This window comes from Lonchura striata, chromosome 1 (assembly GCF_046129695.1).
Source record: "Lonchura striata isolate bLonStr1 chromosome 1, bLonStr1.mat, whole genome shotgun sequence".
NCBI lineage: Eukaryota > Metazoa > Chordata > Aves > Passeriformes > Estrildidae > Lonchura > Lonchura striata.
This window is the reverse complement of record NC_134603.1, coordinates 61,698,335-61,721,144: the sequence shown is the minus strand read 5'-3', so window position 1 is coordinate 61,721,144 and position 22,810 is coordinate 61,698,335. Positions and strand designations below refer to the sequence as shown.

Genomic DNA, 22,810 nt, shown 5'->3' with positions numbered 1-22,810 from the left:
CGATTATGGAGTACAAGTGCCAAACCTTACAGAACTAGGAGGAAAGGAGAGGTCTGTTACAGACCTGAATACAATTTGTGTGACCTGGAAGGAGGGCTGACAGTGAAGTCTGCGCTGCAAGGACCAGTACACATCAGTAGCTGAATTCATGCTTTTCCTGGAACCTAATTACAGCAGAACCGAGAGTGTACCCTTCAATTTAATTTGTTCTGTGAGTGATTGGGAGATCAGTAAGCCAGAACTGAAGGCTAGGTTTAGGAAGGCTAAGCATGAAACATTGTCCACACTTTCAGACTCCACAACCATATTCAATGCTTTTAATCAGTAGTTACACCTTTTTAGGAACCCCTAACAGAGTGCATTTGAGATAAACTGAACAATAGAAGTTCTCACTGTGCTGAAATTGCTGGTAAGGTGCTAAAAAGTAATAGCAAATTCACTGAAGTATTAGTCAGATCAGTAACATTTTATGTTAATAATTTATCACTTAAAAAGCTAACACAAAAATATTTGAAGCCCTCTTGTGAGCTCTTTTGAATGCCTGCACAGAAGAGCAAGTAGCTGGTATTCGGTACGAGATGGCAAGGAGCTGTTGGTGGACTGGTTTATCCTTTTTCTGGGGTGGGCAGAGCACATAAAACACCATGGGCTCATGGGTCAGCAGGCTGGGCTGCATCCCGCAGCAGGAGAGGAGGAAATGGGCTGTGCCAGGAAAAAGGGTGGTGCAAACCGCTTCCCCTCTGCAACAAGGAGGACGCTTGACCCCATGAGTCAGAGTTCCCAGGTCGGTTTAGCCGTGCTTCTGCTTTACATGGCTTGAATTGCTTGGTGGAAAGCCAACATTCTGGGTTTGTTTTAGAGAGAAACAGTTAAATCCTTTTGTTAAAAGTATCTGCCCTGAGTTTCCTTTGGTTTAGGGTGATAAAGCTTCTTCATTATGTTATACAAGAGTGGTTATATGGAGTGGTTCCCCATGAGATTCAATAATACCAGTGTTTGAAAGGTGGTTTTCCATTTAGCACAGTATTACAAGAAGTGTAACTGGTACATTAGTCAACTTTCCAATTTGCCTGACAAATTAAAAACCCTGCCAGAACTCATCCTCTACACTTCTTTCCTTATTATCTGACTCTGCAGAGATCCTCCTATTTTGTAGTCCTGAAAATTTTATTAAATGTCTTGGAACTGGTAACTTCTCAAGTTTTATGATTGGTATAGTTTCTCTTTGCATTAATAGTAACAATAGTGTGTGTGAAAGTAAAACTGAAGCATCCTCAAGCTTCACTGTAAAAAATACACCTGTTAAGGAGACACCTGCTATTTTTGTGTTAATGTAGTGTTTGGCATATTTTGCCTCTATAATCAGAATTATACTATAGATATAAAAAAAGCCTAACTGCTTCTCATGTAGTGCTCAGGCTCCTAGCTTCACTTGAGCAGTATATTATAATATCTAAAGGGATTTGAGTAAGTGGCAGAGTGTACTGTAGAGCAGTTTAGAAATGCTTTTGGGCAGGACTGGAATAAAAGAAAATAGGTGGTCTGCAAGGAAATACACAGCCAAACTGATATTGGGTAGAATGGGTGGGAAGATGATGACACCAATGACTCAGCTTCTACTTGAGCAGCTTCCTAACTATCCAGAATGCTATCGGTTCAAACCCCATGAGCTATCACATATGTATTGGCAAAAACACACAATGAATCTCATGGTTAGAGCAGAGGACAGACAAATCCAGGCATCTGTTTATGACTTAACTACAGATTTGCTGTGGAAGTCCAAGTACATTTAACTAATTATATTATATAACTCATATAACTCCTTATAACCCTAACTCAGTCTGCAAACTACAGAAAGAAAAAACCCAGATAGATATGTTGTAAAACTAAAATCTTGTCTTTAAGGAGTCAAAGGGAAAGCAAATATGTCAAAGTTAGTCCTAAATCACTAACTCTGTTTGCTGTAGCTACTAGTAAATTCCTCCCAGTAAGAAATGCCAAAAGGAATTTAAAGTTCAGTCTCTCCTGGAAGTCTCTTGCTTTTGAGAAGGAGGGTAAAGGAAAGGCACCAGCCACATAAAGGCATTCACTTTAGAACTGCAAATGAGCCTGCACAATGTTTTATCCTTCACCAGTCCTCTTTGTCTCCTTCTCTTCTGACTGCATTCTTGGAACATCTTGTACAAGAATTTATAAGACTATTTGTTTTATTGCCACATTTTTAACTGCATAGACCACATTTCAGTCTGAGAAATAGTTTGAAAAGAATGGTGAACTGTGTTATTTTGGTTAAAAACAGTTCTTGATAAAACCAAAAGCTGTGTTTTTCTTACTTTAGAATTTAAAAAAAAAAACATTTGGCAGAATTAGGACATGAAAGGCACCTGAAAATTTGAACTGTGTAAACACTGAAACACTATCAAGAAGAGTTTCATTAGAAAGTATGGGATGCAACATCACTTATAAGTACTCATGCATTTTGCACATTTAAAATACACAAAAGTCTCCTCAGTTTTCTGGCATTAGCAGCTTTTCTAACTTGAAAAACCTACTTGAACACAGTGTACTTGTTGATAAACAAAATTAAAATCAGTCAGAAGTATTTAGAATTTGAGAACTGTTTTTATTAAAACCAAGCTGGAAGCCATAAGCTGTGCCTGGAAGAGAGTGTATATGGGAATCAGCCTTACACCATGGGTGCAAACAGCCCTTTGCAGGTAAGATCCCTTCAGGTATCTCACTTCAGAAGGCAGCAGCACTGCTTCTCTGACAGAAGTGAGGGATGTGCTGCTTTCCTGATTATCAGAGCAGCGGCAGGGGATGGAAGCACTGCAGACTCTGCTCCTCCAGCCATCCTATTGCACCAGCTAATATATCAGATAAAATGGGTACATTGCATTTCATGGAAAAAGTGACAAATGTCAGCAAACTAATCTGAGTACAGAGATTTCATCAGCAGGCTTTTGGTTACTGCAGAGTGCATTATTGGATGGCTGGATCCATGAACTATATGGTAAATATTAAAGAAATATTAAAAATTGAACCATTTAAATAGTGACAAAATAGTCTGCTTGTTTCAATCATTTAAATTCCCTTAAGATAAATGACACAGATAATGACTACAGGGAAGTCATACAGGCTAGACACATTATGTGATGAAATAAAACAAGTCAAGAGGTTTTAAAAATACACTTAGGAAAAATTAATAGGGAAGGCAGGCTTAGAGGCTGCAGACTTATACTTCATTACATAAAGACATATTTCTTTAACAACGTTACTCCTAATCCGTGACAAAACAAGTCCGTGGGAATGGCATTTTTTAGTGACAGGATACAAAATCTGTTGAAAACAGTATTGGATACAATTTTTTCCCCATAAGTATTAAAAATAATTAGATGATTCAATTTTATGCATTACTTTCTACAGTCATTCATTTGAATGGTACCATCTGTGATATGTTTGCATAAAATGAATTTCAGTCTCACTACAAAACATTTGTTGAAAAATAATTCTGAATTTACTTTGGAAAATATTCACTGTAGAAATCTGATGAAAGATCAGTATTCAACCAAGTAAAAGAAATTACTAGGGAATCTATAACCAATTATATTAGCCTCATTTTAGATTTCAAATAACAAATAACAGAATATAAGAAATAAAAGAATATTTTGTTTTATATTTTCCAGTAAAGTTTACACTGGAAAAAAATAATGGAAAGAAATTATACTCATTGCATCAGGCTGATATAAATTATATTACAGGCTGTCAGAAAACAAGACTAGTGCTCTTTATAGCCTTCCTCAAGCGATCACAGCTGCCTGGAACATATAACATGTGCACAAGTGTATGTGCTGCTGTACAAGGACCCTTCCAGTTTCATGTAATTGCTGATTCAGTTTTCCTTACAATGACTAATATATGGTTCCTGAGTCTTTCAAATGCAAAGGCATTTTCAGGAGCTACCAGTGTTGCGACTTATAATAGATATTGCAACTTAATCCAGTATCCCTTTATTTTGTTGAACTAAGATGTTCTATATACCTATGAACATTAGGGAACCATATTCAAAGAGCATCCTCAAGCTTAGCTTGTTATAGGGTTCCAGATTCCTGTTCTAATCTCAGATTTCGTGATCAACAGCTTTCTCCAAGTATTTTAAGTATTAGGTCAGAAACAGCTGAAAGTTCCTAGCTCTGCATTACAATGGAGGAACAGGTTCCACCTGTATTCAACTTGGAGTGTAGCAAAATGTGTTAGAGAAATTGTCCTAAAAAGAAAGCTGTGTCTAACAAGCCTGCTTGGCCTGTCAGCCTTGCCTGCCCTCTGTGCTTTAGTGCTGTGGAACAGAGGAGGCTCAGCCATGTCCACTTGCCAACAATCTTTGATTTTAAACGTTCCTCTGAAAACATGGAACTTCTCCACAAACTAATATTAAAGTTGGCTGAAGAATTCCTTCTCAAATTGAATGGCTATGAATGAACTGGTTAGTGCTTAACAGCCGCAGGGTTGGAAAAGTATGAATTGAAATGTCCATGCTGGATTGTACTGGTATTTTTTATATGAGACCTAAACAGAATGACTTAGCACAAAGAGAGGCAACTATTAACAATAAGAGTTTGACCTCAGATAAAAAAATTAAGGGAGTGGCCTAAACTTAGCCTTTTTATCCTTGATCATAGTTCCTGGCATTGTCTTAGTCCTTCTTTCCCACCTAAAAAAATCTCTTCTACGTTGCCCTTCAATTAACAGTTTCAAAATTTTGTCTGTCATCCACTGGAAAGGGATAAAAGTTTACACAGCAACATGTCTCAACTAGAAATCATTAAAACACCTAAACATCTACTCAGCTAAACCATGCAAAAATCTTTTTGGTTTTTTTTTTTGAGTAGTATGAGGTCCTCTGGAACAATAAGACCACTTGTTACTTTGTTACTTTTTCTGACTCTCCAAGATGCTCTCCAAGGCTGGGATCTATAGAAAGTAAAAGCCAGAGAATTTAATACACAGATTCTCCCAGCAGCCTCACATAAATAATCCAGAAAAGAGAACACTATGGTTGGATCAGCTCTCAGTACATTCTTAGGATCAAAGTGAAATCTCTTTAAAAAATCCCCAGAAAATAAGTGACTGATTCTTCTGAAGAAAAATTGCCAAGGAAGGAAAAGAAGGTAGTAACTTCTTGCTGGGAACAAGTCTACTTCTGCTCTGTCTGAGGTTGTCATTGATCTTTTACTAGAGAAGTCTGTATCTCTGAAAATCAGAGGAATAACTAATAATATGTATAATTAGAAGGTGAATTAATCATTAGAAAGTGAATTCAGCTACTGGGATACTTGATGATACTGTTCAGGGTCACCTTATCAAAGAGCAGGGAAGGAATTCTTCCCCTCCCTCCCAGTTTGCATCCACCACATTAGACAGGAAATAAATGTAAGAAGAGATAAGTAAATAAGGATGAACTGTCTCTCACTATCAACTCTCGAACAGGACAAAAATAGAGTCATGACAACTATAAATATTGTAAGGTTCAATAGGTGCATGTTACCTAAGCCTAATTCCTGCTAGCAATCTTTCCATATTAGTCTGTTAAAAACTGAGAACATCCATAGTGCTGAACAGAGGATAAGTAAGAAAAGTTATAAGGTGGTAAGAAACCAGAATACAGCCTTCTTCTGACCAGAGCTTGGGTTATGTAAGTGGGAATTCACAAATGTGCCTTTTATTGACCTGTGCCTGACCCAGAGGATGCAGGAGATGACAGCTGACTTCCACTGAAACAGTTTTAGGCCAGTGTCTGAAGGGTTTTGACTATCACCAAAGAATTTCCTTCAATGAAATACTAATGGAGGAAGTATAAGGCAACAAAACAGTTTTTAGGGTTTTATTCTTCCTTGCTAGAGTATTGTGACCACGTATAACAGAACCAACTATAAGCAGGCTTGCTGTATTCAAATGAGGAATATGACAAACTGCTGATTCTAATCTTATGAATATTTTGATCTTTAAAAATTGGGGAAAAATATCCTAAGGGATTACAAATGCAGGATTTAAATGAGGAGAATGTTAACTGGAAAGGAGTTGTGATAAGAGATATAAAAGTAATAGTTTTAATTCAAATTGTATGGCTACAGTACAGTTCCATCATTCACGTTAAGTCTATTGGGATCAGCATATAAATACACAAAATCCCTGTCTGAAGACAGCTGCTCATGCCTTTTATAAAGTGCCCTTGGAACACCGAACTTTCTCTGAAACTCGTATTTAATTTGTGAGTTCTTTTTAAGAAAGTTTTAAGAAGCAAAATGATGCATGATTTAGGAGTCAAATGTATTAATTCAGTTTCCATTATGAAGGCTTTGGAGGGAAATGTCTTAAAGCACCTTCAGATGCTGAAAAGAACATTAGGAAGGACAAAAGAAACTTATGTTTAAAACCTTAAGTGGACTCTACTGTTCTTTCTTTGGGATGAAAGTTAAACATTCAGGAACATTGCTAAACATAGTATGAATTGCTCTAGATCACATTTTTAAGTCCTAACTCTACTTTGAAATAAAAAGAGCAGTAAATCATAATTACATTAGTAAAATGTTAAGACTGAAAAGATCCTATTGATTTTTTTTCCTGAATTTAGGTAAGAATTAATTGTGGGGAACACAGCAGTTTCTGTTTTGTATCCGAATGTGAAGATGAAGCCTGACAGATTTCTTCAAAAAAAAAAGACACCTCCTTGAAACATACATAGCTAAACATGCAGATGGGAAGTGGGAATTTAGTTTCAAGACCATGATCTGAAGCTGGCTAAGCAGGGATTTAAATCAGGTTATGAAAGCTACATGTGTGACCTGTACACCAGGCTACACGAATCTAGGTAGATTTTCACTTTATGTCTTGCCTCTGCTATGCCCATTTTTAAAAAAATGTGAATCTTAGTCATCTGTCTTTCAAAGTCAAGGATATGTTCTGCTAGAGCTAAAAGAACATTATCATTTGCTGTATCCCCTCAGAACCTTGATCATAACTTTTGAGAAGGACACAGAGGTAGATAAAATACAGTTGCAGTTTCTGCTGGAAGGGCTGAGATTCCCTACCTGGTATGTACCAGAATTTGAGCATGACAGGCAGAGTAGGGAGCAATTCCATCAGGATATAATTATCAATTACATATCATCCTGTGATATTTTAAGTTTCAAAAAAGACACTGTTTTAATGTAGAGTGATATTTTTTCTAATTATGCTGCTTGCTAAAATACATAGTATTGTGAGAAATCAAAATAGGTACATATAGAGGCATAGACAGTAAATGAAGTCTTGAGAATCCTGAAGCAACTTGCAGTCTAAATAGCTGGCATGAATCCTGGAACTGAAAACACAAACTGTCTCCCATAGATTGGTTTATCTTCTTTTCAGAGAAGCAGGGTTTTTGCCATCCTTTATGGCAGGATCAAAGAAACATTGATCAGGAAGCCATTTTCTCCTTATCCAAAGCCCACAGTTAGATTTCACATTCTGATTGCTATAAAAGACCGTGAAAGAAGAAAGCTTGGACTTTTAAGTGCTTTTCACCTGTGATCTGCAAACTTCCTTCTGAGGAACATGAACAGTATCCCAAGCACACCTGAACATGCAGTCCTCATATGGCACCACTCCAAAGTACATCAATGGAAGAATTGCCAGGTCAGGAATACTGTCAGTGAGTACTGCAAAAATCCACCCTGTCAGTGTTCTCCTTGTACTGTAACACCTCATTTTGCTTTTAAAACTTTTGCCTATTAGGGCTTGTCTACATTAGGATGTTTTCCAAAAATAGCTGATATTGCATTGGCAATTCAGTGCAATTCAGTACAAATGTCAAGTTCAATTCAGAAATGCTTTTAGTACTTTGAACATGACTGAAAAAGAGAGGCTTCTAAATTTTCAGTTATTTACATTATGCTTTCTGAAACTTTTAATATTTAGTATAAACTCACTGAATGTACTTATTTCAAAAATCCTTTTGCTCCCTTGGCAATAGCTTGCCGCTTCCCCTTCCATTTCAGCTGCGCTTACAATTTTCTGCTCCAATTCTGATACTTCAGCATGTACTCTCTTGCTGCCAGAAACAGAATTGAATCCTACCAGCTGCCTGTAAGGGGTTAGCAACAATATCTTTTAGCACTGGAAGTATTTTGTTAGTAATGTCTTCATTGGGCTTAAGTTGGTTTGTTAACTGAGAAACTACAACCCATGTTTTAAAAAGATCATACATGGAAACAAAGTGGGGTTTAGTACCTTGTTAATAAGGAATTTTAAGTAATGCTATGAACACAAGTCTAGAAGCTGCTCATTTTTTCTAAGAACAGATCCAGGTTAATTTAACAAATTACAACAGTTTGGAGGTCAGGGCGGTCTGAAAGATGCAGCGTCCTTAAATATCCCCAGGTTCCTTCCCTTAAGGATATTAAGAAAAAAAGGAGGGAAAAAGAGCAACTGTGATAACTGGTACTCAGTAAAGTATATTCTTAGATGTTGCAGACTTATGCATGATAATCATCTAAATAGAACCCATGTGCATTAGCATCTGTGTAATTTTCCCCTACTGTCTCATTAACATCACAAAATGCAGACCAACAGGACATTGGCAGCCAGCCAGCTCATGCATGTTGCAATTATGCTTTCTCTCATATAATTCCCATACTTACCTCACATATCTGAGCAAACTAACACAGTATCTGTGGTTTACATCATTAACATCTATAAGCAGTACCTGTATTATCGCACTTTTCAAGGAGTGTGGTATTTATTGCATGACTAAGTTAGCAAACGCACATTTGAAAAGAAAATAGCTTCTAATCTAAGTATTCATTTGCTGATGAATTAAAATCACCAAGTTATTCAGCACAATTCAAAATGAAAAAGCTGACATATCATTTATTGCAAAGGCCACAACTATAATGGGAACATCATTGTTTCCCTTTCTGCTGGTCTCACACATTCTTTTTAATCTTGATTATTTGTCACCCTGTTAGGGACTTCTTATGGTAATGAAATCTTTTGTCAGTGATGTAACCAGAGCCTTTTGCTGCATTTTTCCTTCCTACATAAGTTACAATTGCAGTTATAAACACCGTGGAGGTTTTTTCTAAATCACACAATTGCAGATTGTTTGAAGGAAATGCACATTCCTGGCTGTTGCTAGGTGGCAAATGCTCTTAAAGATTTTGCAGGCTAGAGATTTCTTCAAACCTTTAATCCTCCATATTTATTTTATAACCCATAGGAACTGTTAAAAAAACAACAAAATACCATTCAGTGCTAGGATGATCGTAGATTTGAAAGCGATCAGAGATTTGGCATCAAAAGCTTATTCCCTAGCTACAGGTCAGTTGAAGACTTTCATGAGGGTTCATTATCCTGTATCTGCATATTGCAAGGCTGCTCATGCCTTCTTCTAAATCTGGAGTTAGCTCCTGTTTAGAACAAGGTCCTTGATATAATGAATAAGCCTCAGCTTTGAAAAATATGTACATGCAAAAGAAGAACTTCACAGACTGCAAGGAAGAAGGCAAAACTTTTTTTTGACATCTAGGAGCTGATCATCTGGGGGATTTTGCCTGAGATGTTACAGCAGCACAGAGTTTCAAAGAGTATAGCAATGCATTGATAAATCTATATAGTGTTTGTCTGAAAAGAATCCTGCACTCTACCATTCCTAGGGTATGATTTTACAAAACTGCACATTCATTCCTACTTACAGATCAAGTTGAAACTGTATTCTTCAGATGTCCTTTTGAAATAAGGCCAAATTCACAGCTGAAGCTAAACTGATGAGGCTTTCCACCTCCAAAGGCTGTCACACTAATGTCAGTGTTAGATTCAAGTCAATATATCAGTAATATGTATCAAATGATAGCACAAGGAAGCCCTAAATACGGGGGAAAAAACACCAGGCTTTATTACAGAGCAGCTTCAGCTTCTCCTGCAGGACATAGTACCTGTTTAAAGGCTCAGCATATTCATATTCAACTAAAAGCATGGGTCATACAATGGAAATCTTGGGTAACTCTAGCAGTATCCATTATATATTATCCACTATATATTTCCTTGCCAATAAAGTCTCATATTCTCATTAAAAAAGAAAATTTTTACAGGATTGAAAATTGTTCCCTTGCTCTTCTCTACCCCAGACAGACATCTTCTACAACTGCAGGTGACTTTGGTAGGAAACATCAGTGAAAAAATGGGATATAACCTTCAGACCCTGACTTTAATGTTCTTTCTTTAATTTTGATTGGTTGATTAAAGCTTCTGTGCTCTTTGTGTTCAGCACGATACAGGAAACATATATTTTGTGCCAAGATGTGTTTTCAAAAACTGCTACTTATTACAGAAGTCTCTTGATGGTGCTGGGCTAGATGAAAAATACTGTGTTCCTAGACTTCTTGGAGAACTAGCCCAGGTAACTATTCTTTAGAGCTCTGTAAAAGAGGCAGTGAAGTCATGATGGGCTATCAGCATCTGATCATCCAAACAAGGTTCCTCATTTTCCTCAGACAAAGTGGACAGAAGTGGAGGTGTACCACATTTAGTAGCATGGCCAAATAGCTGTTACTTGCTGAAGATTTTGACAGCTACCACCTTGTAAACACAAAGGGAAAGAGAGCTAGAAATCACACTCTGGCTGTATGGGCACAGATATTATATATATGGAATATATATATTATTATTATTATTGTATCATTACTCTGGAAAACCTTCAGATAAAAACAGACACGAGCTTGTAGTCCTTCAGATACATCTATCCATTACTTTTATATCCCCTCTTCTTCATAGTTTCTGTAATAACTGTTGAAATCCCACTGTGAAACTAGTAAATTCACAAAATGATAAATATAGTCACTGTAGAGTCACATAAAATGCTCTCTGTGTAAAAAAAAAAAAAAAGAAAAGAAAAGAAAAAAAAAGTAGTCTTTTTCTATGGGGCATGAAGCAAACATAAAAGATTGATTGTTTTTATAAAGAAGTAATGTACTTTGGAGTTAATAACCACTAATAATCAGGATTAGACATTTCTCGCAATGCTTGTCTCCCATCTTTTGACATTTCTCAAAAGCCTAAATTTTTAGCCGTCTTTAAAATTACTGATTTCACAAGCTTCCTGCAAAACATCCCCACTGAAAAAAAAAGAAATATGACTTTGTCAGATTTTAGAGGAAACTAGAGGCAATCGAGAGAAAAGCTTAAAGTGGATTTCTAAATTTCATCTGGAAGAATGATTAATGTGCTTTCCCCTCCCACACCGCTATAACTTTAATCTCACCTGGAGGAAAGAGAAAGGGAGCAATCTGACACTGAGCCCACTCAGCTCTGCTTTCCAGACTGCAGCTGGGAGATAAGGAAGCAATGGAGGCACTGCTTCCTCTCACCCTTGGATATTTGGGATGCTCTCTATGGGAGGATAAAGACCAATTATCCCTTGGAATTCATCCTCAAAGTGTTAATAATTTAGCTAATTCTATGTTTTATTCATTATAAGTATGTGTTGAAAAATGCTCATTATCAAAATTGACTAAAAAGCCCTCTGATCACATCAGCTGGCTTTTGGTAGTATTTCCCTGTTCCCCCTGCAGTTTGTGCTTCCTAGACCAACTGCTCCTTGTGGACAGAAACTGCTAAGCTCCTCTTCACAGCTCACAAGTTCAAACCCGTCTTCACTGGTTAAATGGCATCTGCTTTGCTGCATATGCCTCAACAGCACATATGGAACAACTATAACCTGCTTCCTAAGGAAGGTTTCTCCATGTGGAAAATGCTTCTGTGTTCATTGCTGAACCTTATGCTGGTCAAAATGACCAGATTAGTAAAAGCATAATTTAAACCGTTTAAGTGTAACCAATCTCGTTTTGCTTTAAACAGCCCAGGGAACACAGACATCTTAGCTAAGGTGCCAGCTGCTCCATCAAACTGAGGCTGACTGACAGCTACTCCAAACAAGCCGTGGCACAGGTAGCATAAGATATGCTTAGTACACTCATTAGTATGTTTCATATAATTCTCATCAAAGCTAAGAGGTCAGCATCCACAGTGAGAGGCTTAACTACACATAAATGCTCAAAACAGCCATCCTTGACAGAATGTCAAAGTGCGAGGAACAGCACTTTCATCTGAGAACTTTGGCACTGCATTGTACTGGGTAGTGATGCTGTCTCCCACAAAAGCTACTTCAGATAGGAACAATTAAAGAGAAGAGCTGGATGAGGGAAAGCTGGCTTACATTCTGTCATCAGCCACAGAGCCCGATCATGGACAGAGGAGCAAGTGTCCTTGAGTAAAGTCTGGAAAAAACACAAGGAGGACCAGACTGACAAGTTCATAATGCTATGAGGAGATGAATCACTTCCTTCCCCTTAGCCACTGACTAAGTTATGAAGTTAGAAATATAGTGCATTAGGCATTTCTCTTGTCCTCCATACTTCACATGCTTTACAGGTTCAAAGGCAGAGTAGAACAGTGGTAACTCAAGTGATAACTCAAGTGGAAACATGAGACTGCCATGGCCAGTGGGTGGTCCTCATATCCTGCAGCCATGAGGGATGTTCTTTGTGGGATGAAGGGCTACTGCTTTTGTGGGCTGATGATGATCGTATGCAAAATGTTCTACTGCTGTGCATTGCACAGTGTGCTCCCTCAGAGGTATGTGTTGGCATGCCAAAGGTGTGGTTTCAATCTATCATACTGGCTCATTCAAATTGTTTTAACATAATTAAAGAGCACAATTAAGCTCCAGGCTATGATGTTTGACAAACTCCTCAAGGTGTCTTCAAAGATATTAGTCTGCAGCATGCTAGTGCTGTGTGATATTAAAAACATTACATCATGCTCTGTTTGCCTAGCACAGCATCCCAAAAGCAGAGCAGTGGTTTCCATGCTTAAAACTGGAAGCGCCTGAGGAGGAGAATGGGGAGAGCTAGACAGTGTTGTCACTAGCACCACCCACTAACACTGCTTCTCAACTGATAACAAAATGCAAGCAGTAAAACAAAGTGGTAGATTGGGAACAGGACTTCTGTCTGCAGAAAGCCATTGCAAAGTTCACACAATTTGTCCACTAAGTGTAAAAAATAATCTTTAAAATATTTTTGCCTCTTTAAAACTCAATGTTTCTTCTTAAAAATAAATCTTCTAAATTAATCATTAACCTCTGTTACTAAGGCTGCTTTGAATCAGAAAATGTCATTTCTGGAATGTCTGATCTGTCATTGTGTTGAGGACAACAGGTAGCTGTCTTTGAAATTAACTGACACAAGTTGTCAAACTATAAACTGCATGTGCATCCAAGTGTTCATGTCCTTCTAGTGCATAGATTTGTATCTGTAGATGCTGATGACTGTTAATTTGTATTATGGTAATATTCATAAAATAGTCAATAAGTGGGAATAACAGGGGGAAGAGGGAAAAGGAATGCACTTCTCTCTGGTATTATTGACACTTTGGTGATGTTTCTGCTCATGATCCAGAACTCTCCTGTACCAGTGTAGAGTCTTGGGGAGGCTGCAACCATATCTGCCCTCACTACTCTAGCAAAAATGTAAAAGAAAGCAGTTGTTGCCACAGCTTAGCATATGGCTATTGAGAAGTAAAAGAAAAGCATATTATCTGAAAAAGAACAAAAGATGTTGCAAGAAAATGAAAAGTTTAGGAGAAAAACAAAACAAGAAATCTCAAGTGTGCTCTAAACCACTTTGATCAAGCATGACTAGCATTTATTTCAAGTCTACACCATCATTTAGATGTTTTTGTACCATGGCAGGTTTAAGCCTTCACTTCTCTCCTGAAACACTTGATGTTATATAAGATGTCATTTTAGAAAATATGAGACCGTGTTGGAAACCAATTTCCTGAAGAGCTAGGAATAGGGTCATATTGTTATCTAGTGTTATGCTTGCAGCTCTGACAATTTTCTTTTTTAATAAATATGGATAAGTCCATAGGACTCTAAAGGACAACAAATATTGTCCTTTATCTTATGTCTGTATTTCAAAATTGTGGAAAAGATTCTATGTGCAAAAAGGGTCAGAAGTCTTTTCGAAGACATAAAATGATACAAAGTCCCTGATCTAAAACATAAAAAGAGCCACAGACACGATTATAGAGTTGTGTTGTGCAAGAGCTGAGCAGTCAAACACAAATCATCAGTTCTGACCAGGAAACTAAGTAGTTAGGTGGAAGCGATTTACTGTCAGACCCTACACGGGGCTTGCTGGCAACGCACAGCACTGCCCAGTGCTGGGCTGGAGCCGCTTTGGACCTCAGCGGTTTGGATAACAGCCAGAAGAGCTCCGTGCCAGGTTCACAGTCTTAGGCAGACAAACCTGTGGAAGAATCAGCCGTACCAAATACTAGCCAAATGGGACCTGTAAGCATCCATGTACGGATACTTATCAAGTACATGTTACTAAATAAAGTGGAGAAGTGAATTTAGCCCATAACAAACCTCACAACACAAACCAAACCACTTTTATTTCTTTGAATCACTTTTGCCTTTTTTTAGCTGTATCAATCACAGATGTTTTCGCTTTAGCACCAGGGCTGGGCAAACCCGGGTAAACACGATAGCTGTTCTCTAAGAGCGACCAGGTATGGAATACAGATCACCCAAAGCCAGAAAAAAACCCTTTTTCCCCTTCGCCGTGAGGCTTCTAAGAGAGAAGTGATGGCGTTTAGTTTGAGACACCTCACAGCCCCCCACATCCTAAAAGTAGGCGAATCGCGACTGCAGCCCTTCCCAAGAAGAGAGCGGACCCCCGGCTGCCTCTCCCTGGCCCCCACACCGGCGCCCCGCACTTCCCGACCGAGACCACCCTTCCCGTGCCGCCCGGTGCCGCCGCAGCCCCGGGCCGGGCACCGGCCCGGCCCGCCGCCTCCTCGGGGCCACCCGAGCCGCTCAGCCACCGCCTGCTCCAGCTGCCCCCCTTCGGGCAGGGACCCTCGACCTCCCGCCACTCAAAGCGAGGCCGGAGGCGAAACTCCGCGTGGGAGCGGTGGTGGCGGGACCACTCCCGGTTCCCTTCCTCCGCCGGCTGCGGGTGGGGCGGGGGGCGGCGGGCGGCAACCCGCGGCCGGCGCTGGCAGCGCGGGCGGAGCTGCCGCTTTAAGCCGGTCCGGTCCCGAGGGGCGGGGAAGGGGCCGCTGAGGGGAGGGGGCTGGGCGCGCGCGCGCGGCATCGCCCGGCGCGGCCGCGGAGCCCGGGCGGGCGGGCGGGCGGGGGCGGCGGCGGCCCGGGGGCGGAGCGGCGTGAGGGGAGCGGCGGGCGCGGGCTGCCCGTGCGGGAGCGCGGCGGCGGCGGCGCGGCTGGAGGGGGTCCCGGCCCCGCTCACCCGCTATGGCCACGTCCCCGTGCAGCAGCAGCGGCGTCTCGTCGTCGTCCTCGTCGGGGCTGGGCGCGGACGCGGGGCTGGAGATCCGCACGCGCTCCGTGGAGCAGACGCTGGTGCCGCTGGTGTCGCAGGTAGGAAAATCGCCGCGGGAAAACGACCTCCCACCCCCTTCCCCCCACAACCTTCGGGAGGCTCTGCCCGCCCGGGACCGAGCTCGGCCGCCGCCGAAGTTTGCGCGCTCCGGTCTCTCCGGCTGCTCTGAGCCTGCCCCCTCCCGCCCGTCCCGGGATCCCGCCGGCCGCGGGCGGCTGCCGGAGCCGGTGCCGTGTGCGTGATGCTGCTCGCACGCCCGTCCCCGAGAAAGACTGCGAAGTTCCCCGCAAGGTCGCCGCGGAGCGTTGCGTAACGCCGGGCGCTGCGGTGCCGCCGGCGGTCCGAGCCCCGGGCCGCCGCGGCGGGTGGGGGCCGCAGGGCCGGCCCGCCGCCCGAGCGCTCCCGGCTTCCCGAGCCTCCCGCCCGCTGGCTGCCCGCGCGGGAGCGCGCTCCTTCCCTCCCGGCTCGGCGCGGAGAGAGCGCTCGTCTTCCAGGGGCTTTGGCGGAGCTTTGTGTTTTCGCGGTCTGGCCTGAGCGTTGCATTGATTGGAGCTCCTACTGCACCCCGGGATAGTGCCCGGTTTTTAAGAGGTTCGGTAATGGACAAACTGTCTTGAGAACCTTTTAGCATGTCCCTTACAGTGCTAAACGACCTTAAAACCCACCCAAATCGGGTTTTTCATTGCTCTGCTAAGTAATTATATGCCAGTCACTTTGGCGTTGGTGTTTTTTTTTGTTGTTGGGTTTCTTTTTTCAGACATTTAGTTACAAAATTGGCGTTTGACGTACTCATTAGAATTTTTTTTCTTGAAAAATAGTGTCTGAAAACAGCACAGTGTTTGCTATATAGGATTTTTGTGCTTTGAACACTGATAAATAAAGTTAGCAACTCAAAACCTATCTGTGCAAAATCTTCAAGCAATATGTAACAGCTATACAAAAAGAACTGGTCCCGGTGAGGTCAAACTGTGTTTATATTGTCATCATCTATCTGGAAACAAACTGTGATAAGCTTTGTTTTGCATTTGTATGCCTGGACTGCAGGGAGGATTTCTAATGGGTAATTGTGTTTCTGTGCGCATCATGGTAGTGTGTATTTTCTTTTCGGTTCGGAGAAATCAGAATCAGTACAGCAAAGCCCTTCAAAGGGATCGAACCACTTGTTCCAAGGCAAAGTAAAGTTAAATGAATTTTCTAGTCCTGAAACAACCGAGATAAAATAAGGAGACCTCTTTTAAGAAGCTTAAGAGCAGTCAGAAACACATCCAGTTGCAAAAGCTGAATTTAGTTGCATATCTTAAATTTGTACTTTTAACAGATTTATGTGACGATGTTCTTTGGATTTCTCTGGAGTACTGTTTAACAACAATGACCTTATTACCTTTGCAGCAAAACCTGCAGACAAGTGCGTCATGTATGATTTTTCATTATCTACAAAGCCTGTGACAAGATCTTCCAGGAGGGCTAAGCAGCTTTCACTTCCCTCTATACCAGTGTCTGAGCATTTGTGAACACCAGAGCTCAGTGTTTTCCTGCTAAGGTGCTCCAGACTTGAGACAAGTTCCTTGAAGCACGAGCGCTGAGCTCTGTTCATATTCAGGCTGAAGTTGCTGATGGTGTCGGCAGTAGCTCCCTCCACCTGCCTGGTAAAATGCCCCACTTACTGTGGTGGTTTATCAGTTCTGCCTGTACTCATTCATTGACTTTGTTCAGAAATTTATGCAGAATGGTGTTTATAGAGTACTTCTTAGTCTCAGAATTTGCTTGTAGATTCTGCATAAGCTATGCATGCAGTAGCCCTCAGGACTTTGTTTTTCTGCTTGTACAAAATGTGCTTGCAATGAGCTTTGTTCCTACTGTCAAGTTAACTTTACAGTTTACCCTTTTGTTAAAATCTGAGAAGCGCTATGTGATACTTGTACACTACTGAAAAAATAGTCAGAATGTTCCTGCTGCTTTTCACTACTTATTTTAAGCAAACAGGAAACAAAAGGTGCCTTGTATGACAAACTCACTTTCAGTCTCTCATGTGGGATTAAATCTTTTCTTAAAGCAAAAAAAAAAAGCTGCATTGATTTTTATTTAAATTCATGTACTGTATTCATACATCATCATCATTGTAATATTGTAAGCATGTGTTTGCCTGCTTGTTTTTCCTCAGCAATTGTGAGGGTTGGTTTTGTTTGTGTTTTTTTTTTTTTCCTTATAGACTGTGTTGTAACAGAGTACATTTGCAGTAGTATAAGATTCTGATTTTTCCAGCAGGAGAAATTACCCTTAGAGTCATTACTGCATGTACTTATTAAACCAATTAAAATTGGTTTTAAAACTTAGAGTATTTACAGAGTTAAACTAGGTCTGTTCAAACCTTGATGTGGCCCATTTTTAAGAGTGCCACAGATGACAAAGACGGCAATTTTAAGCCACAGTATTAAGCATATTTGCTTCTTTTTCACTGTCTACATAGCTGTACTGTGAAAAGAATCATTGTACAGTATTTTGCAAGGCATGTGGCATGCACTTCAGAAAACATGGCTTCTGGGGTCAAGCACCACAATTTTCTTTAAGCAATATTCTCTTCACTGGGATAGGTGTCTTTAGTTCAGTTTTCCATGCATAAATACTATGGCATTCTTTAAAAGTCTAGATGTCTCTGTCACTGCTGCTACCCATTTCCAGTCTAATTATTTTGGAGTTCATTTTTTTTAATGGGAAGTTTTTGGCAACACATGTCAGGAAGGGTGTTTGAAGTGGTCAGTGCTGACTCATTTAATAACACATCATTTAAACAGTTGAGGAAAAGCAAAGACAGTCAAAAAGCACTTTTCAGGATGTGGCTTCACCAGCGGCTTCCGCAGCTGCCATCTTGTACCTGTTTGCTAGTGTAGGAGCAGTTGGGTACCTTCACAGCTGTGGGAGTTTGTCTAGATCTGTTCTAAGGAAGCATTCTGAGAAACAGCAGAATAGGTATTTGTCAACCTTCACAGTCAGGTACTTGGGAAAAGAGGGATACTTTGAGATCTGTGTGCCTGGAGAAGAGAAGACTCGTTGGAGCCTTCTAGTACCTAAAGAGGACCTGCAAGAAAGCTGGAGAGGAACTTTTTTACAAAGGTGTGTAGTGATAGAGCAAGGGGCAATGGCTTTTAGCTGAAAGTAGATATGTTTAGATAGATGTTAGGAAAAAATGCTTCTCTGTGAGGTTGGTGAGACACTGCAGTGGGTTGTCCAGAGGTGCTGTGGGTGCCCCATCCCTGGAAGTGTTCAAGGCAGATTAGATGGGGCTCTAAGCAACCTGATCTAGTGGAAGATGTCCCAGCTCTTGGCAGAGCAGGAATGGAACTAGGTGGCCTTCCCCTTGCATCCCAAATCATCCTATACTTCTATATCCCAAAAGAACAAAGTCACTTTTCACAGTTGAAGGTGACCTATCCTCCAGCATCTGGAGTGCAGACCAATATGATTACAGCTGCTCAACTTTTAGAAAGCCCATTTTGTGATAGGCACTTTGGAGAATGATTGTGTGCCCACGTGTTACTGAACACATTTTTCCAATTTTCTTGGTATAGGAGATGCTGCCAGAGGTGTTGGAATTGACCTGATCTATATAGTAATAAATATAAGCTTTTAAGCTTTTCTTTTATTTTAGTTACAAAAAGCCCATGATACCAATGCTTCTGAATGCTGTTGTTGTCAGTCTTAGTCTACATAAGTTAACAGTGCCTTGAGGTGAATGAAACAAACCTGTTCTTTACTATCATATTGTTTCCTTGCTTTTTCTGAAGCTAGCTAAAATAATTTCCATTTCAGTAAATGTTATATAATGTTATGTAATGTTTGTCAGTGTTCTGTTTTTCCAGAAGTTTCTGGAGTTGTATATTAGATCCCAAAGAAAAACCCACAGCTGATGTTTTCCTAATAATGTGAGAAGCTCAATGCAGTTTTCAGACTGAAGGTATGACTTTAGAATAGCATTGTGCATCAAGTTAGAGGTCTGTATATAATCTGTAAACTTTTCTGTTTTGTTTTGTTTTTTTTTTTTCCCTTTTTGGTCCATTTACAGGGACTGATATGGGGGCCAGTGCTGTTTAATATCTTTATTAATGATGTGAATCTTGGGGTGAGCATGGACCAGCATGTTCAACAGGCATGTGAACTTCCTTACAGCAAGCTGGGGAGTGTCTGACGCTGTGGATAACAGGGATGCTAGACAGAGGGACAGGCTGGAAAGATGATATGACAGGAAATCTGTGAAGTCCAAGTCGTACAGCTGAGCCAGGGTAACACCATGCAGCAGTAGAGCCTAGGATCAACTGTCCTGAGAAAAACTTTTTGTAGGAATCCTGGAGGACACATTGAACAGGGGTCAGCAGTGATGGCCAGCTGCACCTGCAGACTGCAGAAGTGATTCTTTTTTTTTGTTTGCCACTTGTGAGGCAGCATGGGGTACAGTACCATGTTGAGTTCTGTGCTCCAGGGAAAACACTGGCATAGTGAAGTATGTGACATAAGGGGAGTGGTTGAAGGAAGTGAGCTTGTTCCACCTCAAGAAGAGAAGTGTTTGTTAGTTTCTTGTAGAAAGCTAAGGTGGTACTTTCCTCTCTGTATCATTTGAATCTGAGTGATTTTTTTGTTTGTTTGTTTTTTGATTTTTTTTGTCTGGACAGTGGCAGAGTTTACCACCATCTACAGCTACCCACATAGTGGCAGGTATGGAGAAGACAGAGACAGTCTGATCCCAGACATGTATGGTGACAGAAATTGGGACATGGGAAAGTCTAATGAGATAGGCAAAGATAAGAAGAGAAGGCTTTTATCAATGTAAAGGAGGCCAAACACTGGATGAGGTGTGCAGAGCTCCTACAGAGTCTGCAATTTTGGAGATATTTAGAATGGATAAGACTATAAACAGCACATTCTAACTGGACATGGCTTGAGCAGGGAACTAGAGGAGATGATAGCAAATTGCTTTCATCATAAGCAAGTTGGATTTTTTCCACAGATATCTGTTTCATAATCAAAAGATCTTGCTGCTGAGGGAGTAATGGTCAGCTCAGACCTAGCTTTCATAAGGAAGGCTAAGAATGTACTTTCCCATCTGTATCACTTTGATCTGCAGTGATTTTTTTGGTCTGACATTTTGTTCTTTGGTCAGTGCTGCAAGATGTTTCTGCAATTCTGTAGTTAGATCTTATCTTTACTGTCACAAATAAATTTGGTTCACAAACAAATCTTCATCATTTTATACTTGCTTATCTCTCCTCTCTCTTAATGGTTATGTATAATAATATCCATGTTGTAGTACAGGTTTCTGTACTACAACTATATTAAAGTAAGTAATTATTCACTTTCTAATACCCATCATCTTCCTTTTCATCATTCTGTCTCTTGATGAGGTCAATATTCATACAAAGAATCTGCTTGTTTCTCTCGGAGACTTGTCTCATGTCTTTTGAAAACTGTGGTGTCAGTTTTGTTTCTTAATTTTTTTCAGGTGATGTCTACAGAGAAATCTGGTTGTTTTGTGAGGCAATAATTCCTTTAAAATCAGTTTCATTAAATCTTTGCCCATATTTCATATTTATTAAAGTGTTTACTACTTCTTTTTAAATTTTGTATTGATTTGATATGTACAAGTGTCAGGGCAACATTTGTAACTCAACTGTTGACCTGTTTTTAAGCAGGAGATTGCATGAGTAAGTGGATATAATCCATTGTATCTTTGAGCCCCTTGAAATCTTAGTGAATAACATGTAATGTTGGCGTTGTTCCAGTTCAGTCTAACATTTTCATATCATATTCTGCATATCACTTTGATTCCACACAGATTCTCTGAGTACCTCACAGAGGTACACATTCTGGAGTAGAGATTGCTTCACTTTCTTTTGCAGTTGAGCACAATTATGAATAGCTGCTCTGCTCTGTTGTTATTTTCTGTCAAAAGAATACAGCAAAACTGTGGTAAGGAAGTAACAGAGTACATCAGGGTTAAAACTCCTGAAGAAATGGACTGAAATAGCTGGTACATTGCTGTATCTTTAGTGGAACTGATATCATTCTCCATGGAACTGAAAAAGCATGTACTGTCCAAGAGAGAGATTTAAGAGAAGTATAAAACTGCAGACATGGAATTCAGTGTGCTGCTGTCAGTGCTACTGAGAACTGGCCTTTGGAATTTGTCTGTAGGCTAAGCAGTGGTTTTGGGGAAGCTGTTTTGTGGATTTGCTGGCTTTTGGAAGTCCTCAGATGGCTTCTTCAAGTACATTAATAACAAAAGAAAAACTAGGAGGAATCTGAAACTGTTGCTAAATTTGAGGTGGGACCCTGGTAACAGAGGATACAGAGAAGGCAGAGTTACTGAATGCCTTCTTTGCATCAGTCTTCACTGACAACACCAGCCCTCAGAAATCTCTAACTCAGGAGACCAGAGTAAGGGAATGTAAGGCTTCTGCCTCGTCAAGGAAGATTGGGTTAGAAAACATGTAGGCAAACTTGACATCCACAAGTCAATGGGCCATGATGGGATGTATCCATGATTGCTGAGAGAGCTGGCAGACACCACAGCGAAGGTGCTCACAGGCATCTTTGAAAGGTCAGCGTGGTCGGGAGAGGTGCTGGAGGACTGAAGAAATCAAGTGTCACCCCAGGCTACAAAAAGAGTAAGAAAGGGTAGCCAGGGAACTACTGGCCAGTCATCCTCACCTTAATCCTTGGAAAGATGATGGAGCACCTCATTCTGGATGCATTCTCCATCCACACAGATGACAAGAAGGGGTTCCGGAATAGTCAGCATGGATGCACTAAAAGTAAATCGTGCTTGACCAACCTTATTGACTTCTGTGACGAAACAACTTCCTGAATGGATGAGGGGAGAGCAGCGGATCTTTTCTATCTCATCTTCAGCAAGACTTTGGACACTGTTTCTTGTAACATACTTATAGGCCAACTCAGGAAGTGTGGACTGCATGGGGGGACAGTGAGGTGGTCTGAGAACTGACTGAATCTGAAAGGCAGAACCCAGAGGTTTGTAATCAGTGGTACAGGGTCTAGTGGGAGACCTGTAACAAGTGGTGTCCCCAAGTTCAATACTGAGTATTGTTTAAATTGTTCATCAATGACCTGGCTGAAGAAGCAGGTGCTTCCTCAGCACGTTCACTGATGAGACAGAGCTGGAGAAGTGGCTGATACGCCAGAGGGCTGTGCAGCACTTCAGAAGGACCTTGACAAATTGGAGAGATTGGAAGAGAGGAACCTTCTGAAATTCAGTTGATTTTTGTCTAACAGCTTTAAAGCAGACAGTCCTATATTAAAAGCACTGTTAGGCTTCTAATTTATCACTAGCTCTTTATTCTTGGAAGTCTACAAAA

The 22,810-nt window shown here is 40.6% G+C and overlaps 1 protein-coding gene across 2 annotated transcripts in view; it reads left to right on the top strand.

The window, feature by feature from the left end:
* Positions 1-15,279: 15,279 nt before the first annotated feature.
* CTNNAL1 (catenin alpha like 1) overlaps positions 15,280-22,810 on the top strand; it is a 57,329-nt gene continuing 49,798 nt past the window's right edge. For both annotated transcript variants that reach the window (XM_021528721.2, XM_021528720.2), the window contains exon 1: positions 15,280-15,484. In XM_021528721.2, coding sequence (XP_021384396.1) covers positions 15,359-15,484 — 126 coding nt within the window. In that variant the 5' untranslated portion in view covers positions 15,280-15,358. The remainder of the gene's footprint in view (positions 15,485-22,810) is intronic.